The 16,391-nt window shown below is 59.8% G+C and overlaps 1 protein-coding gene across 2 annotated transcripts in view; it reads left to right on the plus strand.

The window, feature by feature from the left end:
- Positions 1–285: 285 nt before the first annotated feature.
- Positions 286–16,391, plus strand: part of ARHGAP44 (Rho GTPase activating protein 44) — a 32,377-nt gene continuing 16,271 nt past the window's right edge. For both annotated transcript variants that reach the window (XM_076353852.1, XM_076353851.1), the window contains exons 1-5: positions 286–319; positions 4,501–4,604; positions 13,270–13,309; positions 16,036–16,140; positions 16,231–16,307. In XM_076353852.1, the coding sequence (XP_076209967.1) occupies positions 4,540–4,604; positions 13,270–13,309; positions 16,036–16,140; positions 16,231–16,307 (287 nt within the window). In that variant the 5' untranslated portion in view covers positions 286–319; positions 4,501–4,539. The remainder of the gene's footprint in view (positions 320–4,500; positions 4,605–13,269; positions 13,310–16,035; positions 16,141–16,230; positions 16,308–16,391) is intronic.

Here is a 16,391-nt window from a genome sequence, read left to right on the forward strand (position 1 = left end):
CCCAGCGCCGCCGCGGCCGGGGGCGGTGCGGGGCGGCGCGGCGCGGCGCGGCGCGGAGCGGGGGGCGCGGAGCGCAGGCGGAGGCGCGGAGCCGCGCAGGGGCGGCGGGCCCGCTCGGCCCGGCTCGGCTCGGCCCGGCTCGGCTCGGCTCGGCCCGGCCTGGCTGCGCGCCGGGCGAGGATGCGGGAGGGGCGGCCCGCGGCCCCCCGCTGCCCGCCCGCCCTGCCCGCCCTGCCCGCGTAAGGGGCGCCCGCGCCGCCGCCACCATGAAGAAGCAATTCAACCGCATGCGCCAGCTCGCCAACCAGACCGTGGGCAGGTAGGGATGGGGCCGGGCCCTGCCCGCGCCCTGCCCGCCCCACGGCCCCGATCCCGCACCCTACCTGCGTCCTGCCCGCTCCGCTGGCCCTGCATCCCGCCCGCTCCCTGCCTGCCCCGCTGCCCCTGCTCCCTGCCTGCCCCGCTGCCCTGATCCTGCACCCTCCTAGTGTCCTGCCTGCCCTGCAGCCTCCGCTCCCTGCCTGCTCCCTGCCTGCTCCCTGCCTGCCCCGCTGCCCTGATCCTGCACCCTACTCATGTCCTGCCTGCCCCGCTGCCCCTGCATCCTGCCCCCTCCCTGCCGGCCCCTCTGCCCCCATCCCACACTCCACCGGCATCCTGCCTGCTCCCTACCTGCCCCACCGCCCCTGCTCCCTGCCCGCTCCCTGCCCGCTCCCTGCCTGCCCTACTACCCTGATCCTGCACCCCACCTGTGTCCTGCCTGCCCCACTGCCGCTCCACAATGCCCACTCCCTACCTGCCCCGCTGCCCCTGCTCCATGCCTGCTCCCTTGCTTGAGCCCTGCTTGCCCCGCTGCCCCTAATCCCACGCCTTGCCTGCTCCCCTGCCTGCTCCCTGCCTGTGCCCTGCCACCCCACTGCCCCCGACTGCTCCCTGCTCCCCTGCCTGCCTCACTGCCCCTGAGCTGTACCTTGTCTGCACCCTGCCTGCCCCACTGCCCCTGCCCATCCCCTGCCCGCCTGCTTGGCTGCCTCCTGCCAGCCCCACTGCTCCTGCTGCCTGCCTGTACCCTGCCTGCTCCCTGCCCTCTTCCTGTTGCCCCTGTTCCTGCCCACACTCTGCCCACCCTACTGCCCCTGCTCTCCAGCTTGCAACCTGCCTGCCCCACTGCCTGTGCTCCCAGCCCTCAACCTTCCTGCTCCCTGTATGCCCCTTGCCCTGCTGCCTGCATCCTGCCTGCTCCGTGCCCGCGCCCTGACCACCCCCTGCCCACACCGTGACCCACAGCCTGCTCCCTGCCTGCACCCTACCTGCTCCACTGCCCCAGTGCCCACACCTCGACTCCTCCCTGCCCGTTCCCTGCCTCCTCCCCTGCCTGCAGCCCCAGCCTGCACCCTGCCTGCTTGTTAACCCCTGCTTGTCCCCCTGCACATACCCTGCCCCACTGCCCCCCTTGCCCCTGCCCCACACCCTGCACCCTTTATCCACTGCTTCCCTGCCTGCCCCTGCCCTCACCCTGCCTGCCCCACCGCCCCTGCCCACTCCCTGTGTCCCAGGGCTGGGCAGCAGGAACACCCGCTGTCCAGGCACCCCAGCCCTGATGCAGTGGGGTGCCCCACTGGCCGGCTCCCCCCAGCACTCATGGGTGGCCCCAGCTGGCAGTGGGGTGGGGGGGCAGGCAGGGTGCAGGGGGGCGCATCGGGGTGCGGGTAGAGGGGCTGTGCCCGCAGGGATGCCCATGTGTGCCAATGCACGGCCAGGCCCAGGGTTTGGTGGTGGCTGTTGTGTAATTCCCGGAGATTTTGCAGCTGGCGGGGGGGGGGGATTTATTTATTTTTTCCTTCCCAGCATGGGGCTGGGGCACCAGCACCGGCACCGGCACGGCTGGGGCGTCGGGCTCAGCGTCCCCTCCCAGAGCCGAGGGCTTGGACTTCCGCTGGCATCCTGCGCGTCCCCCCTCGCCGTGTTCCCCATGGCGATGGAGGACGCCCCGCCGGCTCTGGGTCCTCAGCCGGGCTGGAGGTGGTCGGTGGCGGCAGCTCCTGCCTCGGCCGTGGTGCTGCCGCACGGCCCCAGTGCACGGGCACAGGGCTGGGATGGCCGCAGGACACCGTCTCTGGGCTGTGGCGGCTGTGCGGGAGCGCGGTGCGGGAACGCGGTGTGGGAATGGTGTGCAGGAGCGCGGTGCGGGAACGCGGTGACAGGAACGCAGTTTGGGAGCGTGCTGCAGGAACGCGGTACAGGAATCTGGTACAGGGGTGCGGTGTGGGAACACAGTGTGGGAACGCGGGGCAGGAGCACGGTGCAAGAACGTAGTGTGGGAGCATGGTGCAGAAACACGGTGTGGGAACGCGGTGCGGGAGCATGGTGTGGGAATGTGGTGTGGGAGCACGGTGCAGGAGCGTGGTACAGGAACGTGGTACGGGAGCATGGTACAGGGAACATGGTACAGCGAACGTGGTGTGGGAAGGTGGTGCGGGAGCGCTGGGCGACTGGCGCTTGCCTCCCTTGGGGGAGTGGCAGGAGGAGGCTGTTTTGGGGACAGAGCGTGTGATTTTCTCCTTGCGTCTGCGTCGGGCCGGGTTTGCTCTCCGGACGCGCCGAGGAGGTTTGACACGTCTCCCACCCGCGGCTGGGGGGCTGCAGGGCAGGGCTGGCCCCAGGTCCTGCCACCACCGTGTGGGAGACGTGAGCCGGGCACCACGCGCACGCCCGGCTTCAAAATGGTGCCGCTGACAAGGCGAGCATCCTCCTTCCTGCATCCCCCGGGAGCGCGGGGCCATGCCGGGCTCCCTGCAGCGCCCGACTCGCAGCCTGCGGAGTGGGGACGGCGGCCGCGGGGCTTGGAGCTGCTAAACCCCTAATCCTCTTAGGGGCTCGCTGCGACGCCAGCTCGTGACGGTACCCTGGCATGTCTGCTGCCTGCAGAGCTGCCTGCGCTGCCAGGCTCCTCGGGCTGGGTTTAACAGCGGGGGGGGGGGACAGGACGTGGCCCCCTCTTTGCTCAGCGCTGGGACAGGGCGGCTGGAGCCTCTGCAGGGCTCGGCGGGAGCTCGGGGACCATCCTCTTCCTCGGCCCAGCTCCATTGGTCCCCATCGCGAGCGCGGGCTGATGTTTTATCCCTCTTCCCCACTGCAGAGCCCTGAGCAGCCCTCTCCAGACAGCTGGAAATAGGGAATAATAGATGAAAATGGGGAATAATAGATGGAAATAGGGAATAATAAAAGCAAATAGGGAATAATACATGGAAACGAGGAATAATAAATGGAAACAAGGAATAGTTAATGGAAATGAGGACTAATTAATGGAAATGAGGAATAATTAATGGAAATGAGGAATAATAAATGGAAATGAGGAATAATAATAGAAACCTGGTGTTTTGTCTCCCCTGGGAGAGGCTCGCCGGGGTATGTGCGCCGTAAACCTCTGGGGTCTGAGGGGTGTCCCCTCCTGCTCGTCACCAAACCCCAGTGGGTCACCATCATCCTGCGGTGCCAGCGCCCCTGAGTCCAGGGCTGGGGACCACCAGGCTGCATGTGGAGGTTGTCCCTCAGGGGGAGACGGGGGCGCTGGGGACAGTTTGCATGTGGCGGTGACAGTGGTGGCATCCAGCTGGTGTCACTCCTCCCAGCAGCACCTGGCCCAGAAGATCCCACTGCTGTGGGGGTGGCTGCGCTCCCCCCACCAAACATGGGGGGGCTGGGCCGGGGCCGCGTCCCACAGGACCCGGGAGGGGGGGACAGCAGTGACATCTCCCCAGCCACCCTGCGGGGTGTGCAGAGGGAGGCACAGTGGGGGGGGGGGTCCCAGCCTCTGGTGGCTTTTCCTGCTTTTGGTGGTGCGGTTTCCTTAAAAAAAAGGAAGAAAGAAGGCAGCCGAAGGGAAAATCCCCATCTGTGGGTCTGCCAGCAGCTGCCAGAAGTACCCCGGCAGGGGACAGGCAGGGGACCGGCAGGAGCAGCCCTTTGTCCCTGTGCGGTGGCCGCAGCCGGCACTTGTGCGGGGGGAGTGTGCGGCCGTCTGCAGCCGAGGGACAGGGCTTACCTGCACCGGGAGCGGGCGGGGGTGGGTCAGGGTTAATGTTAGGATCAGGGTCAAGGTTAGGGTCAGGATCAGGGCCGGTGTTAAGGTTAAGGTTAGTGTCAAGGTCGGGATAATGGTTAGGGTCAGGATTAAAGTTAGGGTCAAGGTTAGGGTCAGGCTCAGGATCAGGGTCAGGGTCAGGGTCAGGGTGAGGTGAGGATGCTGAGTGCATTTCCTTACCTTTCCAAATCTGGTCTTCAGCTCCGTTTCCCGGGCGCTGTCGCATTCCTTTGCCGCTCCACGGGCGGTGCTGGGGGCGAGCGGGGCCCCCTGGGCCCCCTGCGGAGAGCAGCAGCACCCGCAGACACCGGGGTGCCCGGTGTGTGTGTGACGGGGCCAAACGGAGCAGACCATGCTCTGCCGTGCCCTGAGCACATTATTTATTTTATTTTATTTACTTTATTTATTTTATTTAGGTCATTTCACTAGATGGATGATGAGGATCATCACTGGGGATGCTTGTCCCAGCCCAGACCCGTGCTTGGTACCCAACGTTCGGGAGAATTACTGCGCCCAGTCTGTAAGGGGCCATAATATTTATCTCTGTGGGGTGGAAAAAGGGAAGAGAAATCAGTAAATGGCTGTAAAACATTATGAAGATGGTCTCTGCAAAGCACATTTATTTTTTATTTCTATTTATTTACCCGTTTCATCGGCGGCCGAGCCGGTGGGAGCTCGCACCCTCGCCTTGAGGTTGTGGGACGCTGGGCACGAGCGTGCCACAGCGCTCACGCCAGCAGCCGAAACAGCCCCGTGAATTTTCTAGAATTGGCTCAATATGTTTTTTTTTTCCATCAGGAATAAAACAGGCGCTTGCAGCCGCGTGCAGAATGGCACGTCTGGGTTCCCGAACGGCGTGGCAGGCGATGGGGGGACACCAGGGAGGACGGTGTCAGCTTGGGGGGGTCGTTTTTTTCCTCCTACTCCTTTCTGAGCATCCCAAGGTGTATCCCCCATCCCGGGGGACGGCGGTGGCATTTTGGGCTGGACGTTGCTTTGGTGACTCTCAGGGCAGATGCTTTTCCAAGCACCAGGACGTCTGCATGTAAATATAAAGCCTTTAAACACCGAGGTTTTATTCTCTGTGCAGTAAGAATATTCTGCAAGAAATAAGGACGTTTTATTCTGCATGTACGAAATACGGATGGAGGGAATAAAAGAACCACCTGGGATTTTACCGATGGGATTTGCAGGAGGGAACATGCTTTAAATAGCTGGGTTCCACGTCTGCACTTTGGGGTGCTGGTGGCTCGCCATCAGCAGACCCCCCGCTGGGCTTTTTGGCTTTGCCGAGCGATGCCGCGCCCCTCGGATGGTGCCGGCAGCATCCCCGCAGCCCTGGGGATATTTTTATCCTCCTCGCAAGGCGGCAGTGCTGACAAACTGAAATATTCATGGAGCGGGCTGAAGGTTTTGTCCCCGCGGCCAGCAGCCTCAGGGCCCTGCGCTTTGCAGGGGCTTCTCTATGATTTTCAAATCAGGACCAAAGCGTGGTCAGGATGCGACCCCAGGGGGGGGGTTCCTCTGCTGGGGATGCACCAGGAGCGAGGAGCAAAGGGCCCCGTGCATCCCGTGCCGAAGGGATGCTGACTTAGAGAGCTCGCAGCCGGGAAAGGGGCAGGAGGAGAGGAAAAGGGGCTTTTCTGCCTTTAAAACTCTGTCCCCCATTTTGCTTTGGTTCTTTTGGTTTTCCCAGCGGTGGGCAGAAGGACAGAGGAAAGCTGGAGCAGCCTTCCCCACCCATTTCATCCCACTTTTCCAGCCTGGCTCAGCCGAAGGCGGGTGAGCTGCTGGGGGCTGAGCCCCGGCACCGTGCCTGCTAGGTGGGCATCGCTGCCCTTAGTCGTGGGTTTGGGACACGGGGACCGTCACTCCAGGTCACCCGCTGGGGCAGGACGAGCCTGGGATGCGCTGGAGGAGGCGCCGGCGGGACCGTCTCACCACGTCTCGCTGGATGTTGCAGCTCGGAGTCGTCTCCCCAGGGGATTTGAGCAGCAATTTGAGGATATAAATATTTGATGTTTCGCTTCTCGCCTGCTAGAAAGGCACCAGGAAAAATCCGCAGCTCCATTTGGCCTCGGCCGGATCCTGGTTACGAGCCGTCGGGCTGCGTGTCCCTGGGGATGCGGTGGCGAGGAGAGCTCAGAGGGGCGGCAGAAGCTGGGGGCAGCGCGGTCCTTGGACCAGCATCCAGCCTGGACCGTGATACCCGGCACTTCCAGGGGTTGCCTGGATGAGACCCGAGGGGCTTTCTCCTCCCTCCAGCACACGCGACGGATGCTCAGCGCCTTATCCGAGTTGAGTGGTTGAACCTCAACCTTACCAACCTCACCTCTGAGCTTTGGGGGCTGGAGGACCTTGAATTTTCCCACAGGTACCAGCCCCCAGGCACATGCGGCGGCACCGGAGAGAGATGTGGGCAGGACCGGGATGGAGCCGGGCACCGTCCCCGAGCCCGCACGGGATGGCGGGGCAGACCCATCCGTGGGAGTTAACGCTCCCAGCACGGGACGGCCTTGCCCGGGTTTTCGTCCCTCCCCCTGCCTGTGCTCGGCTGCGAGGCTATTTTTAGGCAGGAGCAAACAGAAATCGGGGGAACCAGCCAGAGTCAGTGATTAAATAGCGATTAAATATTTATGGGCACACTGCAGCGGGGGGGGTGGCTGGGGATGGGGGCAAAAGGGATGTTTGGTGGGCAAGGGGGTCCTTGGGGCATCATGGACACGCTCTGCCTCCGGAGATGCATCCTCGCTCCTGCCCGTCCCCGTGCTGGGTGAAGCACTTGCCAGCGAGATGGGTTTTTCCCTTTGGAGAGAATTTCGCTGTGAAATCCCCATCACGCTTTGAGTTTTGCTGGCTCAGGGTCAAATCCAAGACTGGGAGCTCCTTGGCTGGTTTCGGCATCAGAAGGGGATGGTGGTGGGGTCACAGGGTGGGTGCTGGTGATGGATGGTCCAGCTAGATGGAGATGTCTAGTGTCAGGAGATGCTCCAGAGGAGCACTGAACACAGTGAGGGGCCCAAAACTGAACACAGTGTTCGAGGTGCGGCCTCACCAGTGCCAAGTACAGGGGGACGATCACTTCTCTACTCCTGCTGGCCACACTATTTCTGATACAGGCCAGGATGCCATTGGCCTTCTTGGCTGCCTGGGCACACTGCCGGCTCATGTTCAGCCGGCTGTCGACCAGCACCCCCAGGTCCTTTTCCGCCAGGCAGCTTTCCAGCCACTCTTCCCCAAGCCTGTAGCGCTGCATGGGGTTGTTGTGGCCAAAGTGCAGGACCCGGCACTTGGCCTTGTTGAACCTCATCCAGTTGGCCTGGGCCCATCGATCCAGCCTGTCCAGGTCCCTCTGCAGAGCCTTCCTACCCTCGAGCAGATCAACACTCCTGCCCAACTTGGTGTCGTCTGCAAACTGACTGAGGGTGCACTCAATCCCCTCATCCAGATCATCAATAAAGATATTGAACAAGACCGGCCCCAAACCTGAGCCCTGGGGAACACCGCTCGTGACCGGCCGCCAACTGGATGTAACTCCATTCACCACAACTCTGGGCCCGGCCATCCAGCCAGTTTTTTACCCAGCGAAAAGTACTCCTGTCTAAGCCGTGAGCTGCCAGCTTCTCGAGGATAGAATCATAGAATCATTAAGGTTGGAAAAGACCTCTAAGATCATCGAGTCCAACCATCGACCCAACACCACCATGCCCACTAAACCATGTCCCTAAGTGCCTCATCTACTCGTCTTTTAAATACCTCCAGGGATGGGGACTCCACCACTGCCCTGGGCAGCCTGTTCCAATGTTTCACCACTCTTTCAGTAAAGAAATTTTTCCTCACGTCCAATCTAAACCTCCCCTGGCACAACTTGAGGCCATTTCCTCTCGTCCTATTGCTTGTTACTTGGGAGAAGAGACCGACCCCACCTCGCTACAACCTCCTTTCAGGGAGTTGTAGAGAGCGATGAGGTCTCCCCTCAGCCTCCTTTTCTCCAGGCTAAACAACCCCAGTTCCCTCAGCCGCTCCTCATCAGACTTGTTCTCCAGACCCCTCACCAGCCTCGTTGCCCTTCTCTGGACACGCTCCAGCACCTCAACCACCACTGGCTTTGCTGTAGCTCCCCAAGTCAAGGCACTGGAAGCTCATGTAGTATTTATTTGGAAATCAACTTAATTTGCTTGATTGGTGTTGATTTCTGCTGGCAGCAATTAGTTTTTGCAGAAGCGAACGCCCGACCAAATTGTAGCTGCATCCCCCACTCGTTTGCTTTTAACTCTCCATATTACTTGTCCCTTTTCTCCCAGCTGTTTGCAGGGACACGAGTGTCTGGGTGCTGACTGAGGCTGAGGACTGCCTGGATTAGTGCTGAGAAAAACAGCTCCAGGGTGGAAATCTGGAGGGGAAGAGGAGGAGCAGGCTTTTATTTGCCTAAAGGAAAGATGAAAGAAAGCATTGAAAGCTGGCAATCCTGGCTGCCTCTCCAAGGGGTGCCCCTGCAGGATGCGTGTAACTTATAGGGCATGAAGTTTTGGGGGATTAGGGACCAGCCAGGGAAACTGGGGGGGTCCCTGCACCCCTGTTTTGGGTGCTGTTGTTTGCTGAGGCGACCTTGCATGAGCAAAAACCACCGTCTCCAGTTCCCCGGGGGCAGTCGTGTCCCAGTGCGGGAGCCCTGGCTGCATCCGCCCCTTGAGACACGGGGATGGAAATACCCACATAAAAATGAACGGGCGGAAAGAATTGCCCAAAGCTGGTACTGGTTTAAACTGGTGCGCAGAGGAGATGCTTCACTGGTGCCACCAGCTGCCTGCCCTGATGCTTGGGCCGTGGGATGCCCCAGCCGCCGCCGGATAGCCCCTTCCCAGGGCTCTGCTGCACGTGTCAGAGCCTTGAACATCATTCCTGGGTCTGGGTTATGGGGTGACCACAGATGGGACCTGAACCCCACCGGGGCATGAGGAAGAGGGGTCTGATGTAGCCCCCCAGCTGCCCCAGGACTCAGGAGCCTGTGTCCCTCTGCCTGCCCGGTGCTGGGGCCCTGGCACCCCCAGGAATTCCTTCGGGCGTGATGCGATTTGGGAAGGAGACAGGTTTGTGCAGGCAGGAGCTCGGCCACCTCCCGCGCACGGCTGGAGCAGCACGGGCAGAGAGCGAGTCCTGGAGTCCCCTGGGCTCGGGGCGGCCGTCGCTGCTATGGCAGAGGCTGAATTCAGGGGTCTGTGTGGCCCCTCGGGCAGCTTCATCCCCACTCGGTTCTGGCTGCTTGTACGGAGCCAGCACCGGGGCAAGGATTGGGGCTGAGGGTGCTGGGGAGGAACTGGGAGTGCTGGGGAGGAACTGGGGGGTGCCAGGAGGGGCTGGGGGTGCTCGGGTGGACTGGGGGTGCTGGGGAGGAGCTTGGGGGTGCTGGGGATGGGCTGGGTCATGCCTGGAGGGGCTGGGGGATGCCAGGAGGAACTAGGGGATTCCTTGGATGGGAGCAAGATGCCAGGCTGGAACAGGGAGAGCATCTCTGCCGGAGCCAGACACGTTTCCCAGCATCAGTCGCATCCAAACTGGTTCCTCTTGACAGTGTTAACGGGTTTCTGTAGGGCTGCGGTTTCGGAAGCACCTTTGTGGTTTGGGCACCAAAGTCCCGCGTGGTCTGAACTAAGCGCTTGAGAGCAAACCAAGAGCTGGGGCTCCTGAATCCTGGGGGGTTTCAGTGAGCGATTCACCCCGGGGATGGGAAGCCAAGGCGAGAGGGCTCGGGGGAGGCACGGGGACCCACACTTATCCTCGAGTGAGATGCTGATTGGAGCACGATATGGGGAGAGAGAAGAAGGCACAAACCAAAAGGGTTTGCTGAAGAGGAGGGGCCGAGCGGAGATGCTCAGGGCTGAGCCCGCTGAAGATGTTTTGCCAAGGTCCTCGGAGAGATGCTGCCATCCCGCCCCCAGAAAAGGCAGCGGGATATTTCTCCATCCCCGCTGGGTGCCCCGGGGAAATCCCTGGGTACCCGGGGATTTGGTGGTGGCACTGGGGCACCAGGGTCTCCTTGAGCATCTGAGTGCCGACAAGGGCTCAGCACCCAAAAAATACCCCTCAGGCAGGACGGAGCCCGGGGTGTGCAGGAGAGTCTCCATCTCCCTGGCTGCTCCCTGGCAGGGCGTGCGCTATGCCACCAAGCATTGCTTGCTGCAGGTTTGCAAGATGGCTCATAAAACCATATAAGCTCCTGTAAAACCGTATTAACTTTAGGCTGAGACTTTAGAAACATAATGGATATAATGGGATTTTTCCCAGTGGCATTAGCAGCACGGAGCTGTAATGCAATGCGATGTCAGTGGAGTAGGATGATGTTATTTTTCAGTCTTTACACTTAAAATGGCCTTGCGGAGCGGCTTGGGCTGGGCTTTCTGTGGGTTTGGAGGCACCGCTCGGTTCTCGCACTCCTGGATATAATTTGCAGGTTCTGGAGTGCTGCTGGCGGGAGCAAGTACAGAGACAAGGGGAATTATTTGTATTTTTTTGGTGCATTCTGGAACATTAATAAGGAGCTTTAGCTGGGGCGGCAGGACATCAGCAGAGCCACGTTGTCAGCAGGACTGTGCACATGTACAGGAGCAGGATCCGTCCCGCTTGCAGCTGCTGAACCGCATTCGATGGAGCTGCAGCCGGGTTGCTGCCCCGGTACCTCCGCGGGGCCGGGCTCTCCTGCGGGAGCTCTTTGCTGTGGCTGCTGGTGGCATCACCCGTAGGGTCCAGGTGCCCCGAGGCAGGAGACTTGTCCCCTGCTTTGGCTTTGTAAAAACACCTCATGGTGGCTTCTGGGGCCGCGTTTTACCCCATTCTGCAAGACAAGGCGCAGGAGCAGGGTGATGCCTGGCTCCGGATGCCGGTGCTCAGCGCTGGCAGGACGTGGTCCCCGGCTCCCACCGCCGCGAGCGACGCTGGTCCGGCACAGCCCTGCCACATGCCCATGCCACTGCCGGTGGCTGCAGCGTGTCCCCAAGGCCATGCAGAGACCCCCGTCCCCATCGCAAACCGGAGGGGAGGAGAAAGCATCCCAGCTCCCACAGATGCCGAAACCAGGCAGGGAAACCCGTGCTCCCGCGGCATGTCCATCGCTCTGCCGCGTCCCTGGGCAGCTGGGTCGAGCGGCTCCAACAGCCTCTTTGCTTATTCCTATCTATAAAACGCTGCAGCCTTTTTCCCTCGACTTTTAAAAGCCAAATTAATCGCTGGCAGGCTCCCCAGCCTGCTTCAGCATCCCGGGATGCGGTAGGGCTGGCGCGGGTGTCTGTGCCGGGGCTGTGGCTGGGGGATGCTCTCCGTTAAAGCCACTGAGGTTTCTCGCGCTGAGGGTATGCTTAAAAGCAGAACAAGGCCAGGTTTTTTTTATCCTGTTTGAAACGTCGTTTTCTGCTTCCCGAATGCACGTCGGAGCGTAGTACGTGTTGGTTTGTGGCTGCTGGGAGAGAGGCCTGCCAGCGCGGGACCATGGGCTGTGCAAACCCCATCCATCAGCCCAGCTGGAAGAGGAGAAAACGCGCTGAACCCATCACTTTTGGGGGAGCATTTTCCCAATGGTGCAAGGACGGGGGGGGACTTCTTTCTCCCCCGGCCTTTTTTTAAAGTCTGTAAATGATTTCTGGGGTGCAGAGCGAGCGGCAGGGATGTGCACCGGCGGTGCCTGCACGCGGGTGCACGATGCTCACCTGCGTCCCTGCCACCTCCTTCTCCTTCGGGATGCTAAATATATCCTGAGCCGGGGCGGGGAGGCGGGGACGGCCGTTGTGGCTGCGCTGGTGGATATTTGCTGCTTTCCTCCCCATTTGTGCTAATTCGGTGGCGTTTCCAACCCTGTCCATAAATGATAGTGAAGGTGATTTGCAGAAGAGGAGGAGAACCTGAGCAGCCCTTGCTCCCGCGTGGCCAGCGCATCGCTTGCGTTTCATATAGAAGATATCATAATGCGCTCATTGAAATCCCTTTTTTAAAAAAATTAAAATAAATAGGGTTGGTTATTTTTCATTTTTTAAAAACAACTTAAATCAGACGCTGGGACAACTTTCGTACACAAACCAGATTTAATGCAGTTAATTTACACTTTTTAAAACTCTTTGGACGTGGTGTTTTTGCAGATGAGCCCGTAGACCAAGCCCTGCCCTGGCTGGTGCTGCTGCCGTGCCGGGCTCGCTCTTTGAACCTTGCTCTGCTCGTGCTTATTCCTTATTTCCACTTTTTCAATCCTTCACTCAGTCTCTCAAAGCTGAGAAACCAGCTTGGATCACAGAAAGCAACCAGGGCTCAGGCAATGAAGGTATTTTTTTTAAGAAGGATGACAGCACCGAGCTTTCGTTGTTTGTTAACGAACCTTTAGGGACTAATTGGCTAAATCACAATTCTGCCCAAGCGCATCTTGACAGAGGACATTTTTCAAAAAGAGATGATGCACTGAAGTTGTAAAAAACCCCTAAGAAAATGAATAAACGATCCAGAGTGTGATGGTTTAAATAGGCCTGAGCAGATCTGGTGAGGAGCGGCTGCAGGGACTTCGTGGACAGGGATGCTGCGGGTCCGTGTGTGGCCGAGGAGGGTCTTGCAGCGGGTTTGTGTCTCCTGCATCCCCGGCGCTCCTCGCTAGCAAAGACAGCGGATGACACGAGCTCTGGAGCGGTAAATCTGGCTCCGACAAACAGCGGGGAGGGTTACGGTGAAGCCCCGGGCAGCAGCTGCCACCGCAGATTCAGTCGGCTGCATTGGACCGAGGAGGCTCAGTCATGCAGACGGGTTGTGTCCTTGAAATCCGCGGCGCTGAGGGTGTGCCAGAGCCCGGCACGGCCCAGGCAGCTGTTTTCGTACGTAGACACACTGCCTCCCTCTGCAGCACTGCCCGCTTCCTCCTGGGAATTTAGCATCCCTGTTTTGCTGGGGATAATGGAAAAATAAGGTGGAGATCAGGGGAGGACCCTAAATCGGTGTGGGACGTGGCACGCTCACAGTGAGCCGTGAAGATGCTCCATCCTTTGCTTATTTAGGAGATGAGGCGATGGCTGGTGGGACCAGAGAGCCTTAAATCACCGGCTGCATCCCGATGGAAAAGCATGTTCAGCCGTGCCCGGTACAGTGGCATGCAGCCCCGGCGCTGCCGCGTGTGCCGGACCCTTTGCCAACGCTTTCTGTTCTTTCTTGTCTTGCAGGGCTGAGAAGACGGAGGTTTTGAGCGAAGATCTCCTGCAGGTGAGATCCTCTGCCACTGGTCCGACCTGCCCAGGCTCCGTGCCGGTTGGTGCCGCAGTGTCCCACGGCGATGAGACGGGCTGGGAGGAGGAGGAGGGGGGGCTGGGCATTGTCCCCCTCCCACGCGCCCCCCCCCCCCCCCCAGCCCTTTCCCAGCCTGGTTTTCAGGTCAGCTGGAATCAGATCCAGTCTTGTCTCTGCCAGGATGGCAACCTGATACGGCCAGCCGGACTGCGGGCGCCCGCGTCTCCCATCTCTGCTGCAAAACCTGCCCTGGGGACGGTACATGTGACAGCAGGGGACAGTCCCCAAAGCTGATGGGTTGGGCTTCCCCCAAAGCTGATGGGTTGGGCTTCCCCCAAAGCTGATGGGTTGGGCGACTTCAGCAAAACAGCCCGAGCCAAAAACCTCACGTGGTGCCTTGGAGCATCGGCTGTGATGCTCGGGTCACGGTCTCCTGGGGACATCTCATCTTGGTGCTTTTTGCTCCAGGAGCAGGCTTCCTGCACGCCCCAGGGAGGGAGGCGGCTGAGGAAGTGCCAGCAAAGGGTCGTGAATTCACAAATCCATCACTGAATTCATGAGGTTTCTAACTCACACATTCTCTAAATCGTCACTCGTAACTTGGGCACTGATGAGCAAAACAGCTGCCCAGCCGTTGGTGAGGGTGCTCATCCCTCCTCCTCCATCACGGCGCGGGCATCCCCTGGCGTCAGCCAGTCCGCCTGCTGTTGGATCCACTTCAAAACCTGTTTTGGGGGTAAGCTGATGTATTTATACCTTCCAGCTTGGGGATTTGGTCTGTGCCATTGCTATCAGGTAGCGGATTCTGCAGAAACAGCCAGAGAACCGGTGTGCAAGGATGCTGGTGGCAGGAGGCAGTGACCTGCAGGTGACAGTGGCTGCAGAGTGACCTTTAGCTCTTTCTGGCCACCGTGTCCTGCCTATGTGTTGCCCTCACTTGGACCTAATGACGCTGCTTCCTGCACACATCAGGCTTTAGCAAGAGCCGTGTGTTAGCCAAAAATGTGAGCAGGGTTTGAATGAGCCGTCACTTAAAGGGGTAAGGCGAAACCACGCTGGAAGAGGGTGAAATGAAGCTCTGTTTGCAAACGTCCCAGCCGGCCGCAGAGGGCAGCCGCCCGCGTAGGTTAATCCCTCCCGTGGCCTCTTGCTGCTTTACCAGGGATTTAGCAGCCATTTCCATCGCGGCTGGGACCAGCCTGACCCGTGCAGGGGGGGCACAAGATTGGTCTCCGGTTGCACCAGCACCGGCACCACGCACGGCTCCCGGGGCATTGGTGGGTTTGTTCGCGGTTCGGCAGCGCCGTCCTCGCGGTGTGCACCTCTGCGAGTCGGTCTCCAAGCCTTGGAGATTTGGGGTTTTTTTTCCTTTCTTCGTTCCCCACCAGTGCTGGTGGCAGGGATGGGCAGGGCGCGGCGGTGACGTGCCCCACTGTCCCCAGGGATGGGCAGCCCCGGTAGGACGGAGCGGAGGGGAGCTGAGCGTCCCCACCACCGGCAGCCAGAGGGAACATCAATAATGAACCTTTTTTCCTTCTATTTTAATTTTTGGCATTTCTCCTGGCAAGCTCTGAGGCCTCCATGGCCCCTCGGCACTGAGAGCCGGACCCTGCTCTTACAGCCGTCCGGCGACATCCCGGCGCTAGTTGGCGTCTGCGCCAGCACCAGCGAGGGCACGCCTGGCTTCGGCAGCGTTGCACGGGAGATTTTTACACCTTTTGGAGAGGCAGATAATTTTGCAGAGAGGGCGGCCGGTGCTGCCTTGTCCGGGTGTCTCCCAAAGAGTCAGTCGTGTTCGCGGGGGTCTGTCTCCAGGGATGGTGGGGAGCCCAAACCCTTTCAGGCGTCATATCTAATTGCCTCAGCTCATCTATATGGGTGCGCACCCATAAATGTGCCCTTCTGAACATCATACCCCTTCCTTTCAACACATACATGGAAATGTATGTGTGTGTGTATATATATATAAAAAATATATATATTATAAAAATAATATTTCTATATAAAAACAGTAGATCTCCATGATGACAGGCTGAGGCAGAGCATCCTCTGCCGTCCCTGCGGTGGCTCCCATGAGATGCCTCCTGCCTCGAGGACTCGCACGCTGGAGAAGCTCGGCACTTCTCCCACTTCCCCCAGGCAGGGAGTATTTCTTTTTTTCCAGGCTATTTCCCAAGACTTTGAGCTTTAGGGAGTATTTCTTTTTTTCCAGATTATTTCCCAAGACTTTGAGATTTCCATGTTTACCCTGAGTCTCTCAGCTTCGGTTTATGGCAGATCCTGTTTGCCTTTGTTTAATGACTCGTCTCGCTGACCATTGGGATGAACTTCTCAGTTTAATCAAGGCAGAGGCAAATAAGGCAATTTGCAGCCCTGGGTCGGAGCTGCGGCCAGTTTGGTTTGTGGCAGGGGACGGACACCTCCTGCCCTCGCCTGGGGACACAAGGGCTTTGGAGGCTGCTCTGGATCCGGCCCTCAGCCTTGCTCGGGGGGTTAAGATGGGGCAGCCTCAGCCTGGTGAAACCCTCTCCTACTTCAAGCATCCCTGTCCTGGGAAGGGGTTGGGCTCCGGGGCTGTTGCATCCGATGGAGCAGCAATTAAAATCGCTTTGACTGGAAAGCAAGAAGTCCCTTACGCCCCTGCATGGGGGGGTCCAGGACCAGGCAGGATACCCCGGTGATGGGCACCGCTGCATCCGCAGGTGGAGAAGCGCCTGGAGCTGGTGAAGCAGGTCTCCCACAGCACCCACAAGAAGCTGACGGCATGTCTGCAGGGCCAGCAAGGTGTGGACGCCGACAAGCGCTCGGTGAGGCTTTGGCAGGGCTCTGAGGATGCCGGGCAGGCTGCCGGCAGCGGTGGGGCCGGCGGGGTGGGAAACGCAGCCCTCTCTTTGCAGAAGAAGCTGCCGCTGACGACGCTGGCGCAGTGCTTGATGGAGGGATCGGCTGTGCTGGGTGACGACTCTCTGCTGGGGTAAGGGGGGCCCGGGTCTCCCCCGGAGCTCTGCCACTGCTGGGATGCTGCCGGGATGTTTCTGGGAATTGCTGAGGTTCCTTA

This window comes from Aptenodytes patagonicus, chromosome 16 (genome assembly GCF_965638725.1).
Source record: "Aptenodytes patagonicus chromosome 16, bAptPat1.pri.cur, whole genome shotgun sequence".
NCBI classification, from domain to species: Eukaryota; Metazoa; Chordata; class Aves; order Sphenisciformes; family Spheniscidae; genus Aptenodytes; species Aptenodytes patagonicus.